The 18593-nt window shown below is 40.9% G+C and overlaps 1 protein-coding gene across 2 annotated transcripts in view; it reads left to right on the top strand.

The window, feature by feature from the left end:
* Window positions 1-18260, top strand: part of SLC25A15 (solute carrier family 25 member 15) — a 43044-nt gene extending 24784 nt beyond the window's left edge. For both annotated transcript variants that reach the window (XM_043994385.1, XM_043994386.1), the window contains exons 4-7: window positions 5026-5163; window positions 9975-10144; window positions 11582-11740; window positions 15107-18260. In XM_043994385.1, coding sequence (XP_043850320.1) covers window positions 5026-5163; window positions 9975-10144; window positions 11582-11740; window positions 15107-15231 — 592 coding nt within the window. In that variant the 3' untranslated portion in view covers window positions 15232-18260. The remainder of the gene's footprint in view (window positions 1-5025; window positions 5164-9974; window positions 10145-11581; window positions 11741-15106) is intronic.
* The last annotated feature ends 333 nt before the right edge of the window (window positions 18261-18593 follow it).

Raw genomic sequence — 18593 nt, 5'->3', positions numbered from 1 at the left:
TTGTACAAAACCTTTTTAATTTAAATAGTTTTTATATAGTGTTTTAAGGTTTACAAAGCACTTTGCATGTGTTATATTATTTAATTCTCACAGCATCTTTGGGAGATTAGTTGCCATTTTATAGATGAGGAAACTGAGGCCAGGTGACTTATCTAGGATCCCACAACTAGGAAATGTCCTAAGCAGGATTTGCACTCGGGCCTTCTTGATTTCAAACCAACCCTCTGTCCAGTGTACCACCTAGCTGAGTACATCAGATTACAAAAAGCACTTATATTGAAATATAGTTATTAAGGCTAAAAAAATTCCATGTTTATCCCATGTTAAGAACCCAAAGTCTTCAGCCAAATCATTATAGAGCTGGGAATCAATACAGCATTCAGAAGACATTTCATAGGTATTAACTTCTTCCTCTCTTACTTTTGGTGAGGATGGGAATAGTTGGGGAGGAGAGCATCTTTCCTACTTTTCTCACTCCCAAGTATTTTTCTAGACCTTTCCTGAGTTAGCCCTCTCTCCAAGGCTTCTTATAGCTCTTTATCATTCTTGTTGACTAGCCCTCTCTTTGCCCAAGGAAGCTCAATATAGATCCATTCTTTCTTTTTTCTCATCAGTCCCATGTGACATTCTAGACCCTCCAGTGGCACAATAGGTGGTCATGACTGTCTCTCTCTAGGTTATCCACAATTCAGAGGGGTTGATTCCATAATCTGCCTCCTTCACTTCAGATCTCACTAACTTTGAACACTCCTCTCCCATGGGCCATCGGCTCGACTTGGAAGACCTTGCCTTAGGATAAAGAGGCCAGCATGCCAGAGGGTTGTTCCGGGGTGAGAAAGCCACTAGAGAGGATGGATGTTTCAGGGAAAGGAGGCTTCAGTTTCTAAGGGAAGATCCAGAGTGAGAGAGCAGCAGAGGAGACATTGTGATAGCAAGGTGCAGAAAGTCAGAAAGTGAATGGGTCACTGTTCCTTTTAAAGGAGTCTTCTCTCCAAACAGGAAGAGGTTTTCTTGGCTATGCTAATGCTATTCCCCAACCTGAAATGACCTTCCTCTTCCTGTCTACATAGCTTTTATCCATCCTAGACCTACCATTCAGAGGTCTCTTCTTCCTCTGAATTAGCAACACTTATCTCTGAAGAGCATCTCAAGTGCTTATCTTGTGCCAACCACTGCTAAGTGCCACAGGCACAAATTGAACCACCTGATTGGGAAGGGAAGAGAGGGAATAAACATTTATTAAACGCTTACTGTATGTCAAGGACTGTGTTGAGCACTTTACAAATCTTTCCAATTGGGGAAGAAAATACATTTAGGAGGAATCAGGTGAAGGACAGATCCCCTTAGGAGGCAACTGAAGGACAAAAATAGTAAGGTCAGCAATCCAGAGAAATGCTTTATAGTGGACGGGATAACAGGGCTTTGTTGTTGTTGTTGTTGTTGCTCATTCATTCAATAACTTATTCATTTATTTATCTATACATTTATTTATTTATTCATCCATCTATTCAGTTATTTGTTTATCTATTATCTATTTATTCATTTATCTATCCATTCATTCATCCATCCATCTACCCATTCAGTTATTTATTTATCAATTATCTATTTATCTATTTATTCATTTATCTCTCTATCCATCCAGTCATCCATCCATCTATCAATTTATAGTTTTGAGTTCCAAATTCTATCCCTCTCTCATTCCCTCCCTCCATACCCTCCCCTCTCCCTGAGGTGGTAAGCTATCAGATATCAGTTATACATGTGCAATTATGTAAAACATTACCATATTAGTCAAGATACCAGGAATTTTAAGAATACATATTGAGAAATGTAGATCTCTATTTGTACTCTATTTGTAACATCTCCTTTTCTTGGTTCTTTTCTTAGGCAGTTTTCCTTTAGGACCTAGTAATAGTAATGATAATTATAATAACATAATAGTTAACATTTATATAATGCTTACCATGTGCTAGGCACTGTGTTACATGCTTTACCATTATTATCTTATTTGATCCTCACAACAAGCCTGGGAGGTAGGTGCAATTATTAAATCCATTTTACAGATGAGGAAACTGAGGCAGACAGCGGTTGCTCAGAGTCACACAGCTAGTAAGTGTCTGAGGTCAGATTTGAATTCAGGTTTTCCAGAGTTTAGTTTATGTGGTGATCTCATCAACTCCTATGGATTTAATTGCCATATCTATACTGATGATTCTCATATCTACCTTTCCTGCCCAGATCTCTCTACCAACTTCCAGTCTCCAGTTTCCAATTGCCTTTCTGACATCTTGAACTGGATGTGCAGTAAACTTATTAAACTCACTATGTCTAAAACAGAACTCATTATCTTTCTTCCTAAACCCTCTCCCCCTATTACTTCCCTTTTACTAGTCTCAAAGCCTAGGAGTCATCCTGGATTCCTCACTGTCTCTCACCCCCCATATTGAAGCTGTTGCCTACAGCTATTCATTTAATGTTTGCAACATCTTTTGAATAAGCCCCTATCTCTCCTCTGACACTGCCACCGCCCTGCCTAGGTTATTATTATTATTATTATTATTATTATTAGAATAAGATGGTAGTTTATTTAGGGGCAAGGGAAGGGAAGGGGGGGAAGGGAAGGGAAGGGAAACCAAGAGAAATCCTTAGACTTCTCTTGGGGAGAAAGGCACAAAGCACGTGGATCTGAAGTACCAATCTCCTCGAGCAGGAGACTGGCAGGTACTTTTATAGGGGACTGATGGGGTGTGACCGTCTGCTTGTGGAAAGTTCCTTTAGTGAGGCTGGACCATCCCCCACTGGTGATGGCTAGAGGAATTGGGTGAAGGGTGGCTGCCGATCTCTCAAGCCATCTCTCTCTTCCGGACACAAAGTCCGCAGCCACACCCAAAGTTATCCCCCCAGGGGTAAGGGAGATCAGAATGAAGGGTGGAGGTCCCAAAGCTAGCTCAGTGATTTGGTTCCGCTTATCTCTCTAGGCGTATCTGTCCTCTGGTTTAGTTTCTCAAGGAAAAGATTCTTCAATGTGTCCCAGAGAACTTCTGGGGGACTTTGGGCCCACAACATTTCCCCACTTCTCTATATATAAGGAAAGGGGATGAAGATTCTTCTGTAACTGCTTCAAGATGAGCGGGGGTCAAAGAAATCACTGTGCAAGGGAGGGGGAGGGGAGAGAAGTGGAGAAGACCTGGAGTGTAAGGAGCTGTAAGGTTCAGAGGCGACAGGTAGGCACAGTGCCATAAATCCTTGAGCCTAGATGGAACAGACTTAAACAAAAAAAAAATTTTAAACTGACCAGAGCAAAAACTCCAGATCAGGAGTAAAGTGTGACCACTTTTTTTTTTCCCCAGTGGAAGCTGGAAAGGCTGAATGAAGGACAGGGCGTGGCCTGCTTTACTGGAGTTAAGTAATCAGATCAAAGCCTAGTTCTGTGAGAGGCAGTGTCTGTCTGCATTTTTTTTTTTTGAGTCCTTTTACCCCATCCCCACTTTGTGCCTTGATTGAATGCTAGGACCTGAACCAGAAAGTAAGACAGACTGAAATCCACTCCCAGTGGGGCTGGAGCTCGGCTGTGGAGGCCACAGGGGATTGGTTCTGAGATCAGCTGGTGGACAAAGAGGAGTCTCAGTCGCAGAGTGCTGGCAAGGGGTAGACACACAAGCACAAAAGTTCTTACCCAGAAATGTGGAGTCCCAGGGTTCGACCGTGGTTCGGACATCTAGCTGAGCTTTTGGCGAGGGAGGGAGACCCAGGCTGCCCTCTGCTGTTACGTGGAAGCTGACCCTCTCTCTACCTCTCTATGACTCAAACAGGAGGTTGAGTCAGGTGGAAGAGGGAGAAAGGAAACCCAGAAGGGAGGTTCCCACCCCCAGGTTTTGTGTGCCAAGAGGAAAGAGGGAATTTCCTTGTTCCCCATACAGGCCACCAAAATGTTATGGGGGAAATGGGGTATGGGGTAGGATTAGGGGTAGGGGTTGGGATTCTTAGGAATTCCTATTTAAAGAATTACACCCTCTTGCACACAAAAACAGTTAGAATAAGATGGTAGTTTATTCAGGGGCAAGGGAAGGGAAGGGAAACCAAGAGAAATCCTTGGACTTCTCTTGGGGAGAAAGGCACAAAGCACGTGGCTCTGAGGTACCAATCTCCCCATGCCTAGATTATTGCCATAGCCTGCTGGTGCATCTGCCTGTCTCCAATCTCTCCCCACTCCAGTTCATCCTCCATTTAGACACTAAAGTGATTTTACTAAATCAAAGGTCTGATCATGTCACCTCCAGGGACACCAGCCTCATTCCAAAAACAATATACCTCTATCTCTTGGCTCTGGGCATTTTTTTTCTCTCTCTCTTTCATGCCTGGAAAGGGTTCTTCCTCCTTTGCTTCAACTACTGATCTCCCTGGCTTCTTTAAGTCCCAGCTAAAATCCCACCTTCTACAGGAAGGGTCCTTTAACCTCTCTTAAACCCAGTGCTTTCCCCTCTTTTAATTATTTCCTATTTAACCTGTACATATTGCTTTGCAAGTATTTGTTTGCATGTTGTCTTTTCCCATTAGATTGCAAGCTCCTTGGGTGCAGGGACTGTCTTTTGCCTCTTTGTATCTGTAGCACTTAGCACAGTGCCTGCTGCTTAATAAATGTATATTGATTGAGTCCTGACTCCAGGTCCAGCACACTGCGCCCCCTAGCTGCCCCTGGCAGAGTACATTACAAATAGCGTAGGGACATGACCAGACCGGTGATTTCATTGATCTAGGGAACTCACAGGTGAGGGAACTACTACTTGTAGCACCTTCTTTGTGACTTACAGCTTAGGAAGTTGCCTGGAGCAACCCAGAAACTGTGACTTGTTCAGGATCACACAGATTATGTGTGTGTCAGAGGAGAATTTGAACCCAGATCTTCTTGACTCCAAATTCAACTCTCTAATCACTTATGCCATACTGCCAACTACAAACAGTAGGTGCTTAATAAATGTCTGTGGGCAAATACACTGATTGATGTTCAATTGTGTTCTTGTTCAGTGATGTGCAGAATGCGGCGGCGGGCTCTTTTGCTTCTGCTTTTGCCGCCCTGGTGCTGTGTCCCACGGAGCTGGTGAAGTGTCGACTTCAGACCATGTTCGAAATGCAGGCATCAGGGAAGGTAGCGGAAGGCCAGAAGTAAGTCCCATTAGTGCGTTTCAGTAAACACTCCCTATCACCTTGGGGGGGCGGGGGAAGGGGAAAGGTTTAGTGTATTGGAAGCTCTGTATGCTGGGGGTAAGGGAGGGTGAAAGTCTCTGGGGTTTGCTACAAATATATCGAATAAAGGAGTGAATATTAAACATAGAAACAAGCCTACTTATCCTAATTTGCCCACACTAAAATACAATGATTTCTTTAGAGATCAATGAGATCTGCAGAAATGACCTTATTTTTTGCACTCTAAGAAATTTAATCTGCCTCGATGCTAGAAAAAGCTCAGACATTCTCAAGAATTTAAGAAGCTTTTAAAGACAGTAATTTAAAGTGTGATTAGAAGGTGTTGATGAGAATGACTGATATAAAAGAAAAAGACAAAAATAGTAATTTCTTTCAATTACTTTAATTTCAAGGTTATTTTTGTTTTGTTTTGTTGTTTTTTGGTTTTTGGTGAGGCAATTGGGGTTAAATGACTTGCCCAGGGTCACACAGCTAGTAAGTGTTAAGTGTCTGAGGCTGGGTTTGAACTCAGGTCCTCCTGAATCCAGGGCCAGTGCTCTATCCACTGTGCCACCTAGGTACCCCCAAGGTTATTATTTTTAAAAAGCAATTTAAATAATTCAGCTAGAAGACTAGTCTATCCTTTCCCCTTATATGTCATACCAAACATCATAATCCCTCCCCCAAAAAAGTGAATGTTGGGTGATAGGATTTGAAATCTCCTTTCTTGGAAGAGAAATGTCCCAATTATGAGAGGTAACATAGCACTGAGACTAGGTGTTATTTTAACTTTGCCACTGATCCCTAGAATAACCTTGGGCAAATCACTTAAGTCTCTTGTTATAGCTGCCCTTTTTAAGACAGCTGATTTTGACTTCCTGGATATACTGGAGACACCTGGCAAATGAGGTAATGTCTGGTTAAACCCTTTGAACGTCTCCAAAGGAAGACAGCAGACTCAAGTTACATTAATTATCTTGGGGCCCCCCAGGTCCTCAGGTGACTTGCGTTTGAGTCCCATCTATTGCCAGAGAGTGAAGTGAGGTGAATTATTATTTACTGTTTGGTAAATGGCTTCTCTTTAGTCCTCAGTCCACAAAAGAAACAAAACAGAAACTAGGCTTCTTACAGTAACTATAGACCAATGTCCATCATGAACATTGATGCAAAAATGGGAAATAACATTTTGGCAAAGAGGCTACAGCAACATAGCAAAAAAAATATTCATTATGACCAGGTTAGATTTATACCAGGAATGTAGGATTGTTTCAATATTAAGAAAGTGATGAAGATCAGTATAAAGGAACATTCAGAGGATTTTAGCATTTAGAGCTGGGGTTATCTATTCCAATCCAGGTCTTCTGACATCGAATCTGGTGTTCTTGCCACTACAAGGCTATACCACTTTATAACAATGCTGTTTCCACATCCTGGCCTATCAAAATGCTTTGTAGATAGGCTTACAACAAACAGCCCTACTCAAGTGCTTTCTCTGCTTCCTCTTCTTTATCTGTTTTTAATAAAATAACTCAATTTCTACTTGGCATAAGGGGATAGAGAGAAGGCCTTAAGACGAGGAACACCTGGATTCATGTCCTACTTTTGACACATACTGGCTGTGCAACCTGGGGCAAAGACACTAGCTCAGTGTTTTAGGTGCCTTTAGGCCTTTAGGTTGTAGAGAAGACAATGACCTGCACCTGGGAGTTTTGTTTTTTGTTTTTTGGGGTTTTTTTGGCAAGGGGCAATGAGGATTAAGTGACTTGTCCAGGGTCATATAGCTAGTAAGTGTCAAGTGTCTGAGGTCAAATTTGAACTCAGGTCCTCCTGAATCCAGGGCCGGTGCTTTATCCACTGTACCACCTAGATGCCCCAACCTGAGAGTTCTTTATATCAGTGAGATCACACATGCAATTCTTATCCCTTTATGCTTTTTCTCAGTATAGGAGAATTGAGCTCACTGGTGTTAAACTCAAATAGCAGGCAGCATATTAACTTAAAAAACCACATATTAACATTACCCATGTTATATTGTACTTTTTTTTTTTTGGTGGGGCAGTGAGGGTTAAGTGACTTGCCCAAGGGTCACACAGCTACTAAGTGTCAAGTGTCTGAGGTTGGATTTGAACTCAGGTCCTCCTGAATCTAGGGCTTGTGCTTTATGCACTGTGCCACCTAGCTGCCCCCGTAATATACTTTTATATTGCATTTTTACTTGTTTTATTAAACTTTTCCATATATTTATATACATACACACATATATATACACATATGTATATATATGGGAGGGGGAGAGACAGAGAGACAGGAGGGAGAGAAGGAAGCAGGCAGGCAAGAAGGGAGGCAATTGGGTTTAAATGATTTGCTCAGGGTCACACAGCTAGTAATCCCAGTTATATTTTAATCTAGTTCTCTCAGCTTTTGGGGAGTTTTGCAGGCTGTGTGAGGCCCTCAGGCCTTAAGTTTGACACCTTTGCTGTAGCTGATCTTCTGAACTGCCTACAAGTAACATTTATGCTTTAATTTAACTCCTTCCCTATTTTAGTCACCTAACCACCTGAACAAAATCCACTTGCTGCTTGCCAAAATACAAGGTGTAGAAAGGAAAATTGAGGAGATAGGAATAAGAAAACTTTTTAATCAGCCTATTAAGATTCTAATTCTTGCTAATTTCTATTGTGAATTTCAAAGATAAACTGTGTGTTGGACTGACATTTAATTGAGTTTATATTCTGATTTGACTTTATCCCTTTCAGGGCAGCTAGGTGGCACAGTGGATAAAGCACTGGTCCTGGATTCAGGGGGACCTGAGTTCAAATCCAGCCTCAGACACTTGAAACTTACTAGCTGTGTGTGACTCTGGGCAAGTCACTTAATCCTCATTGCCCCGAAAAAACAAAAACAAAAAACAACAACAAAAAAAACCACCCCAAAACAAAAAAAATGACTTTGTCCCTTTCTAGGGATAAAGAGTTATTGCAGAGGGGAGGGGAAGGGAAGGAAGAGATGAAGTTATATACTTAAATAACTAAGTTGTTATGTAGTGGCTGTGACTGGAGTACCACAAGCCCTGTCTTGCTGTCAGGAGACTTCCTGGTGGGCTGAGAACAAACCTGTAATTAGAAGAAAGGAATGGTGAGCTTGGTCCAAAAAATTCAAGGTTAGATGTATACTAGATTCATCTGGTTTATGCTCTAAAGGAAAGGCTAGTCCTGTCTGGGGCTACAAGAGAAGCAAATGCTGGAAAGTCCAGTGGGATAGTAGAGAGTATATGGCATTTGGAATTAGAAAACCTGGCTTCTGACCCCAGCTCTGCTTCTCAGTGCCCCTGTGACCTTGGGCAAGTTATTTAACTTTTCTGGGTCTCAGCTAATGAGTGACAGGGTTGGACTAGATGACCTCTAAGGTCCCTTCCAGTTTCAAATCTATGGTCTTGTGCTTCTAGATGAGCCATGAGAGAAAAATTCAAGGCAGCTGGGTTAGGAGAATTTAAGCACAGGGAAGCCTATGGTAGAGGTGGCAACTGGTGGGGCCAGAGCTAGATTAAAATGTCACTGGGAAATGTTTAGCAAAATAAATAAATATGGTACAACATTAACAATGTTAATTTGTGGTTTTCAAAGGCAAGGAGCTATTTCCCTTTGAGTGTGATACTACTAGCCCAGGGAATTTAGGGCCCCCTCTTCTGAGACTAAGTAGATTTAATTATATTATGCTGTTATAGAATTGCTGTCATATTTATTCTCTTTCCTCTTTATCAATTTTGTTCTTATTCAGTCGTTTTAGTCATGTCTGACTCTTTATGACCCCATTTGGCTTTTCTTGTCAAAGATACTGCTTTACCATTTCATTCTCTAGCTGTCTTTTTCTTTTTTTGGGGGGGGGCGGGGCAATGAGGGTTAAGTGACTTGCCCAGGGTCACACAGCTAGTAAGTGTCAAGTATCTGAGGCTAGATTTGAACTCAAATCCTCCTGAATCCAGGGCCGATGCTTTATCCACTGTGCCACCTAGCTGCCCCATCCAGCTCATTTTACAGATGAAGAAACAGAAGTAAACAGGGTTAGGTAACTTGCTCAGGGTCACTCAACTAATAAGTGTCTGAGGCTAGATTTGAATTCAGGAAGATGCGTTTTCCTGACTCCAGGTCTGATTCTCTTATCTATGGTACCACCTTGCTGCCCCTTCTTTGTCAATAAATCATAGAAAGTACACTTTTGTCACCTAGAGGAGGAAGGCTGACTGGAGGTAGATTAATGGAAAGTAGGGGCTAAGAAAGGAATGCATTAGAAAAATAACAAATCAGATTATTCTACCAATTAGGTAGGGGAATAGGTAATTAGGATTTGAGGTACAATCCTCAGATTTTTGAATTCAGGGAGCCATCAAGGGCCTAGGAAAGTCCAGGAGCTCTCAACTCCCAGCTGGGGATTAGAGATCAGGGAATTTTAGTCAGAACTGCAAAGAGCAAGAGCCCCAGCTCTGAAAGCCAATTACCCTTTTTACAACGCCCAGGAGGAAAAATTGGAGTACCAGAAAGCTATCAGAGAAACACCTCCAGAACTGAATTCTGAATCCTTCCTAGGTTCTGAGAAAGGAATTTATTGAGATAATGGCTGGTTATTCTGACTGAAAATAGACCAGCTTCTTTATTGCTAGGAAGCAGCCAGAACCTCTAATGGACTGAGCCTATGCCACCACAGCCAGATTTGATAATGGACAGTGGTGGGGTCACTGTCTTATTCTTTCTTCATTGCAAGCTAATGTGTATTTATGTTATCTTTTCTCCCAGTACAGTATGGTCAGTAGTAAGGGGCATCCTTCGAAAAGATGGCCCTCTGGGTTTCTACCATGGACTCTCCAGCACTTTACTTAGGGAAGTACCTGGATATTTCTTCTTCTTCGGTGGCTATGAACTGAGCCGATCATTTTTTGCATCAGGAAGATCAAAAGATGAGTTAGGTATGTACCTCGTTTTTTGGAAGAGATTACAGACTGTTACATGTGCTTTGATTTTTGCCAGTGTGGTCATCGAAGTTACCCTCAACATGATCCAGGGATCCATGAGATATGGTATGGTGGCTTTGGACAGATATGAAGAGTGTATTGACAGATGTTCTTAGTCTTGTCCCAAGGTTGGGTAAACCTCTGCCTGGTAGAGATTTGAAGGATGCATTCCAAGTCACCTTCTGCAGTATAACATTTCTTCATTAATTCAGTTAAGCTTTTTAGGGGGCGAGTATCATTTAAGGAAGGAGAGAAATGGAAAAATATTTGCATGGGATTTTTATATGATAGGAAAATTACCTTGGAAGAAACTTCAGTACCCAGTTATAAAAATTCCTAGATAATACAGGATTGTGTTCTCATGGTCAGGCTGACCCTTCTTCTTTTGTGTTTGTTCTTTTAACCAACAAGTTCTATTTATTTATTTTAAATGTTAATTTTCAGTTACATATTCTCTCCCTCTCTTACCTCCTTCCCCATCCATTGAGGAGACAGGAAAAATGATGCCCATTTTATATATGAGGTCATGCAAAACAATTCTCCACATTAGCCATGGAAGCAAGAAAAATAAAGTGAAAGAAAATATGCTTCAATATGTACTCAGTCCATCAATTCTTTGTCTGGAAGTGGATAGCGTTTTTCGTGAGACCTTTGGAAATGTTGGGGATCATGGTATTGATCAGAGTAGCTAAGTCTTTCACATTTGCTTTTCATTATGATATTGCCTTTACTGTGTACAGTTTAGGTTAACCCTTCTTGAACTTCCATGACTATTGTCTTTTGTTTGTTTTTAGTTTCAGTTTGTTGTTGTTGTTGTTTGGTGAGGTTAAGTGACTTGCTCAAGGTCACACAGCTAGTAAGTGTCAAGTATCGGAGGCCAGATTTGAACTCGGGTCCTCCTGACTCCAGGGCTGGTGCTCTATCCACCACTATTGTCTTTTAATCAAAAGATTAAGGCCACTGGGGAGAGAGGATGAATTATAGGACTTGGGGGAGGTGGTAACAAACGAAAGCTTTATTTCCTGTTAGACTTTTTGGAAGAGTTGGTCATGTTATTCAGCTTTCCGTAGTCTCCATGACAAAGTAATTATGTTATAGGTCCATGGAGAAGAACTTGTGTAGAACAAGAACTTTCAAATGAACTTGGAGTTTCTTGTCCTGAAGAATACCAGGAAAGCCAAGGATCCAGAAACTAGAACTAATTTGTGCTTCCGGTTGTAAGTGACAGGGTGACATCTGTTCCCTTAAGAATCTTTTCCTGGGATTGTATTCTTTGGCATAAGATTTTTTCTTGAGAAATTCTCATTGGTGATCCTTCCTAGGTGTTGGGATGATGATATCAGTTGCCCCGTACTTGTGGTAAAATGTTGTTTTTCTGGCTTTTTTCTCCAGGACCCGTCCCTTTGATGTTAAGTGGTGGCTTTGGAGGAATCTGCCTCTGGATTGCTGTGTACCCAGTGGACTGTATCAAATCAAGAATCCAGGTTCTTTCCATGTCTGGGAAACAAGCTGGCTTCATGGGGACATTTGCAAGTGTTTTGAAAAATGAAGGTGAGCCTACTAATATAAAAAAAAAAAGAATGCAAAGCTGTCATAGGAATATCTAATGCTTCCAGATTTCCTTTTTTTTTTTTTTTTTAGTGAGGCAATTGGGGTTAAGTGACTTGCCCAGGGTCACACAGCTAGTAAGTGTTAAGTGTCTGAGGCCAGATTTGAACTCAGGTACTCCTGACTCCAGGGCCGGTGCTCTATTCACTGTGCCATCTAGCTGCCCCCAGATTTCCTTTTAAAAAATCTTTGGCAAAAGGCCATACTTTGATAACTGAGTTCAAACCAATACACTCTTCTTTCTCTTGGATTTGTACCTTTTTGTAAGCTTCTTGAAGTGCAGGTGGGTGGTGCATTGGATAGAGCGCTGGGCCTGGAGTCAGGAAGACCTGTGTTCTGACTTTAGATGCTTACTGTTTGCCTCAGTTTCCTCATCTGTAAAATGAGCTAGAGAAGGAAATGACAAAGTGCTCCAGTATCTTTCCCAAGAATATCCCAAAAGGGGTCACAGAGTGTCAGACACAGCTAAAAAATGACTAAACAACAACGAAAAAAGCTCATTGAGGGCAAGGATTATTACATTTTTTCAGTTTTTTATCTCTAGCACTTAACAGTGCCTGGCACATAGTAGGTCCTTAATAAATGCTGGTTGATGAATTGAAATTGTAATTGTTTTGTTTTTGTGTTTATTTTGGGGGGTCTTTTTGCAGGACAGTGAGGGTTAAGTGACTTGTACAGGGTCACACAGCTAGTAAGTGTCAAGTGTCTGAGGCCGGATTTGAACTCAGGTCCTCCTGAATCCAGGTCCGGTGCTTTATCCACTGCACCACCTAGTTGCCCCCTGGTTAATGAATTGATAGACATGATTGATCACCAGCATTGTAGCCATTGCTACACCCATTCCTCCTCCTTACAGGAGCAGTTCTAAAGCTGGCACTGCAGAATCTCTAGCCTGTTATCCTCAACTTGCTTAACTCTTGAGTAATCAGAGGGCTTTGGTTGGCATTGAGACCTTGAGTTCGATATATCCCATTGTATCTAGACAGGTTCACACACATCTTTTCGAGTGATAATCAATTTCAAGTCCCTCAAAAATTACAGAGAACATGCTTAGGGACCATGCATTTCCCATAACTGGCCATGCGCAAATGTCTAATCTTGAAGAAAAGCTGTGCATTACTAGTGCATTAGGAGCAATGGGTGGGACATGGGGCAGCCCTAAGAAAAAGAAGTTTAGCTGTGGGCCTGATGCTGGGGATCAGGAAGCAGATGTTTGCAATTCCTGGGCCCTTAGAGCTTAAGAGTATAGGGATTTCGTACCAGGGTTGGTATTTGGTCCTTGGAGGTTGAGTGACTAGTCTGGGGAGGAAGGGGAAGTGATGAGGGAAAGAGCTTAAAGGGAGTATTTGCTTTGTTGTTGTTCTGGCATGCCTGACCTTTTGTGACCCCATTTGGGGTTTTCTTGGCAAGGACACTGGAGTGGTTTGCCATCTTCTCTTCCAGGTCATTTTACAGATGAGGCAATTGAGGCAAACAGGGTTAAGTGACTTGCCCAGAGTCACACAGCCAGTAAGTGTCTGAGGCTGGATTTGAACTCAGAAAAATGAATCTTTCTGACTCTAGGACCAATATTCCATCCCCTGTACCACCTAGCTCCTGAGTATTTGCTAATTACGGAATATACAGGTTGTATCCACAAGTCTAAAGAAAGTGGGAGCTTGGAAAGAATAGTATATAGTAAGTTTGGAGAGAGGGGATCAAATTAATGTATTTGAGAATGTGAATCAGGGAGCACCAAGGCAACTTCAACTAGAATGAGCTGTGCTCTCAGAGAGGGTTCAAGGCAGATATCTAGGTCTTAGTATCACTTTCACTGACTCCCATCACCACCCCCAAAACACAGCATAAAATGCCAGTGAAGAAAGCAGTAATGAAAAGCTGTATATCACATACTATCTCATATGACCGATCTGTAGCAAGCATTTTGTGAATTCTTCCTCAGTTCTTTTTTGGGAAGTGAGTGTCCAGGGGAGCAAATTGTGATGTAGGATATAAAGTGTGAGCAATAGTAGCTGATTTTCAGGATTATTGAAATCTTTATTTGGGTAAAGTGTGAAAGGGTTAAGAAAAATATCCTCCTTAGGATTTATCCAGCACAATGCTGGGACCTTTATAACTGATGCGAAGTGAAGTGAGAAGAATCAGGAAATCATTGTGCATAGTAACAGCAGTGTTGTAATGATGATCAACTAAAAATCTGGCTACTCTGATCAGTACAATAATCTAAGATAATTCCAACTAAAGGACATATGATGAAAAAATTCTATCTACGTGCAAAGAGGGAAGTAATGAAGTCTAGTGGAAATCGAAGTGTCATTTTTTCACTTTATTTTTCTTGCTTTTTGGGGAAATATAGCCAATATAGAAATGTGTTTTGCATGACATCACATGTATAATTGATATCATATTGCTTGCCTTCTCAGTGGGTGAAGGAAAGAGTGGGAGGGCAGGAGAGAATTTGGAATTCAAAATTAAAAAAAAAAAAGAATGTTTAAATGAGCAATTTGAAAAGAATACATCACAATACACATATTAACCTGTAAAAAAAAATAACCTCTTGAGTATCTCCTTTTGAGTTCAAGAGGCTGGTGCTCATCCTTCTAACACACATCCTTTGTACCAATTTGCCAGTTGGCAATTCAGTTGGATTTTATATTCTAATTTCAAATGAACAATAGATAGCATGTGTCCTATGAGTATTGACTGTCCAAGACGGCACTTGAAAATACTTGTATATTTTGTTAGCTCTGCAAGGCCCCCATACATACTAATTATATCAGTCACTCATTGTCAGTTCTGAATACTTTTTTGTTATATTCTCTCCAATACTGCCCAGGAGGGTTTGTTACATGACCACTGGTATCACAGTTACTTCAAGGGTGCAATGAAGTTGCCTGTGACTTCCATTAGCGTGGGTGGAAGAAACCATTGGCTGTACCTATAATTGTTGTTTTATGTACATTTATAGGAGAGAAACAGTGATAGTCAACTTGTAAACAGAAAAGATCTGGGTTCAAGTCCCATCTCTGATACATACTTCCATAATGACCTTTGGTATGTCATTTAACCCCTTAGTGCCCTGGGCAGGTCTCTAAGACTATAAATTGTTAAGGAGGTACTGACCTACCTTGGAAGAGGAAGTTCCCTTATCCAGGGTGGTTCCCATATCACCGAAAGCACAGGGTTCTGTCCCCTGTTGTTATCTCGTAGGTTTTTTAAAACCATGTTTTGTACTTCCATGTCTTGCCATATAAAATTTCATATTTATTATTAAAATGTCAAATGATATTTTTTTTTGCTGCCTTGTAGGTATAGGGGCCTTATATTCTGGACTGAAACCTACTTTGATCCGAGCTTTCCCTGCCAATGGATCCCTGTTTTTGGCATATGAATACAGTAGGAAGTTGATGATGAACCAATTTGAAGCCTACTAAAGTATCTTGGTGGAACTGCATAAAAAGACTGCTGCTGTCCATCTCTGGGTCTCATAGAATATGAAGAACAACATGGAATTGTTCTAACTTCATGGGACCTTTTTCCCTCCTCTTCCCATCCATTTCCATTTCCCCCAAAAACTGAAATTGTACATGCACTAGTTCCTGCTAGTGTTTTTGTCAGAGATAAAGTTCTATTTTTTTCTCCTAACTGGGAATAAATCCAATGAGCTGTCTCTCCAGTGAACCTGTCTTGTGAATGGGTTCAGATGCGTCTATGGAGGCTCTTTGCATCCCTCTGTCCTTGTCTTTGGCATGTGGATATTTTAAGGGCTTGAAGTGTAGGATATAGTTTGGCTTCTCATCTTTTTTTTTTTTTTTTTTGCATTTGGGGTTAAGTGGCTTGCCCAGGGTCACACAGCTAGTAAGTGTCAAGTGTCTGGGGTCAGATTTGAACTCAGGTCCTCCTGAATCCAGGGCCACTGCTGTATCTACTGTGCCACCTAGCTGCCCCAGGTTTCTCATCTTTAACATAAATTTCACCAGAAAAGACCTAGGGCTGATCATGTGTTAATACAGCATTAAAAGTAGATCAAAAGAAGTTGTAAATAATTAACTAACACACTAAATTTTTAGCTTCTTTTTCAAAAATACCTATTGAGACATCTTGAGCAGTCAATTTGTAAAATAAACTTTTCTTTATCTCTGATGCTTAGAAATGGAGGTATCTCTCCTCCAGAATTTAACGGAGAAGCCTATGGCTTCCAGAATGGCATGGTTTCCATTTTTCTGACATTGGGTAAGTTTCAGAGCTGATGTTTCCCCAGAAAATCCATTGGATAGTCTTACCTGAAATAACCCCAACAGTTATTTTTTTAAAGTGGGACAGGCATCTGCTCTGATGTTATACAGGTAAATTTGGCCTGAGATCAAATCATCCCAAATCCAATGACAATATCATTGGTGTTTGCCTCCTTTTTTCTCTTAGATCCTCTTCAGAAAACAACAACAACAAAAAAACTTCATGTTTCCATGGTTGGATTGAGTTTAGGGAAGTCCATAGGAGAGTGATGGAGTACTGCTCTGAAGAGACAGCTCTTGAACTTCTGGTCTCTACTTGCCATACCCTTGTATGAATAAAGTGACATAGTCTAGGGTACCAACAAGAAATCTACTTCTGGTCATTCTTTGGTCCACTTTTCTGTGGTCTCCAACTTTCAAAGAGGGAAAGATGGAAGACACCTACTTTGTACATGTACGAAGTAAATCCCCTTTTGCCCTTGTAATTGTCAACTGATGATGGTGTGTGGGGTTCACTGCTCAATCACACAAATAGCACTGGATAGGAAGTTAATCTCTTTTTGGGGGGGGGCAGGATGATGAGGGTTAAGTGACTTGCCCAGGGTCACACAGCTAGTGTCAATTGTCTGAGGCTGGTTTTGAACTCGGGTCCTCCTGAATCCAGGGCCGGTGCTTTATCCACTGCGCCACCTAGCTGCCTGGAAGTTAATCTCTTTGTAGTGAGTAATGTTGATGTTAATGCATTCTGAAGTTCATATAAAGGTCCATATGTCACCATTTAATTTTTTAATCCCTCTGAAATTTGTCCCAGAGAATGACTGAGTTTTAGAAATGGTGCTTAATGATTTCTGATTGTTAATGTGTATGTGATGTGAATACAAAATTGCAAAACTGATTTCTGTAAGCCATAAGAAAAAAATCTCATTACTTTGTCATAGATCTGTGTGTATGTATGTGTGTGTAACATTACAGTTTATCTTAAAGGACTATTTACCTGCTTACTTGCTAATAGCTGGGTTTTTTCTCCTTCACCCAATGGTCATTGTGATAGCTAAATTTTTAAGCATGTTCATTGTGTGCACAGAATTGGGTGGGTGGAGGAGCCCGAAGTTATGGCTCACTCATAAATGACATCAACAAACATGTGAAGCTGAAACCAAGGACAATGGCAGCCACACAGTCTCTACTTACTGGGACACTTTAGGATGTTTCCATGCTGATATTCACAAATCCTTATTTTAGCCTCTTCCCCAGCACTATTTTTTGGTTTGGTTGGGGTTTTTTTTAACCAATGGTGAACTCTCCCTTTAAAATGGATGATTGGCAATAACGGTCTCTGACAGCAGATTGGAAAATTCTGCCTTAAAAAAGCTGATTTCTTTCATTTTAAATAATTGTTATGAAGCTATCTCTACCCTACATTTCTAGCACTAACTAGAAACAAGGGCAGAGGAGAAGTAGTGATTTTGCTGAAATTAGACAAGTGATGATTCTCTGGGGTAGGGCTCCAGCTACCTGAGAGGCTTCAGGTAGACTGGCCTTAGCCTCCCTCTGAGTCAGGGTCTCCTAACCTGGAATCCATTACCCTCATGGATAGATTTTAGGGGGTTAAGTGAACTTGGATGGGATATAAATTACATCTTTATTTTCATTAACCTTTAAATGAAATTTAGCATTTGCTTTAATACTTTCTGAGATTAGATAATTAGACTGGATCTACTTTCTGATTCTGAGAAGGGGTCCATAGGTTTCATTAAAATGCCAAAAAGGGGTCCAGGACACACAAAAAAGGGGAACCCCTACTCATAGTGAATATTTTGGTATTTCTCTTAAAATTATTTGTCATTATCTTTTGGCTAATTGAGGTAGAGGAAAGAAACAAAATGCCTACTTTATCCCCTCTCAAAGGAATCTTGTGCACAAAGACCTTCCTGCTCCTGCTCTAATCTCCTGTTGTTAGCCCTGCCCTCAACCCAGCCAGGTTTCTGCAAAACACACGTCCTTTCAACATGCTACATGATTTAGCAGGAGTCGTTTGAAGTACGGTGGGTGGAGTTGTAGACTCACCAAGTCACTTTTATGGAATCTATTGGATGAATTCATGTTTAACTTTGGAGTACAACTGGCACCATTCAACATTTTTTTTCCCAACAGGAGTATTACTTCAAATACCGTGTTTAAAGATTCTCTGGTATTTCAATCATTAAATTATTTCCCTAATATATGAATATGTTATTTGAATTTTGTTGTCTGAATGAGTGTCCTTCCCTTCCTCCTTCCCTTCCTCCCTCCCTCCCTCTCTTCCTCCTTGCTTCCTGCCTCCCTTCCTCCTTCCCTTCCTTCATTCCTTCCTTCTTTCCCTCACATCTCTACCATCAAAAATTTCTTCCACCCTTATACCTGGTCAGAAATATGTTTAAATGTGGAATGTGGTAATATTCCAAAGTACTGGCTTAATTCCAGGAAGTTTTCGTTAAACAAGATTTTGTCATAATGTTTTCTACCATATAAAATCTGGAAAAAAATACACATTTATAGCACTTGAAACTAAACAAGAGCAC

The sequence above is a fragment of the Dromiciops gliroides genome, chromosome 3, assembly GCF_019393635.1.
Source record: "Dromiciops gliroides isolate mDroGli1 chromosome 3, mDroGli1.pri, whole genome shotgun sequence".
Classification (NCBI taxonomy): Eukaryota; Metazoa; Chordata; class Mammalia; order Microbiotheria; family Microbiotheriidae; genus Dromiciops; species Dromiciops gliroides.
Note: the sequence above shows the minus strand (reverse complement) of the source record. Positions and strands in the feature narration are given on the sequence as shown.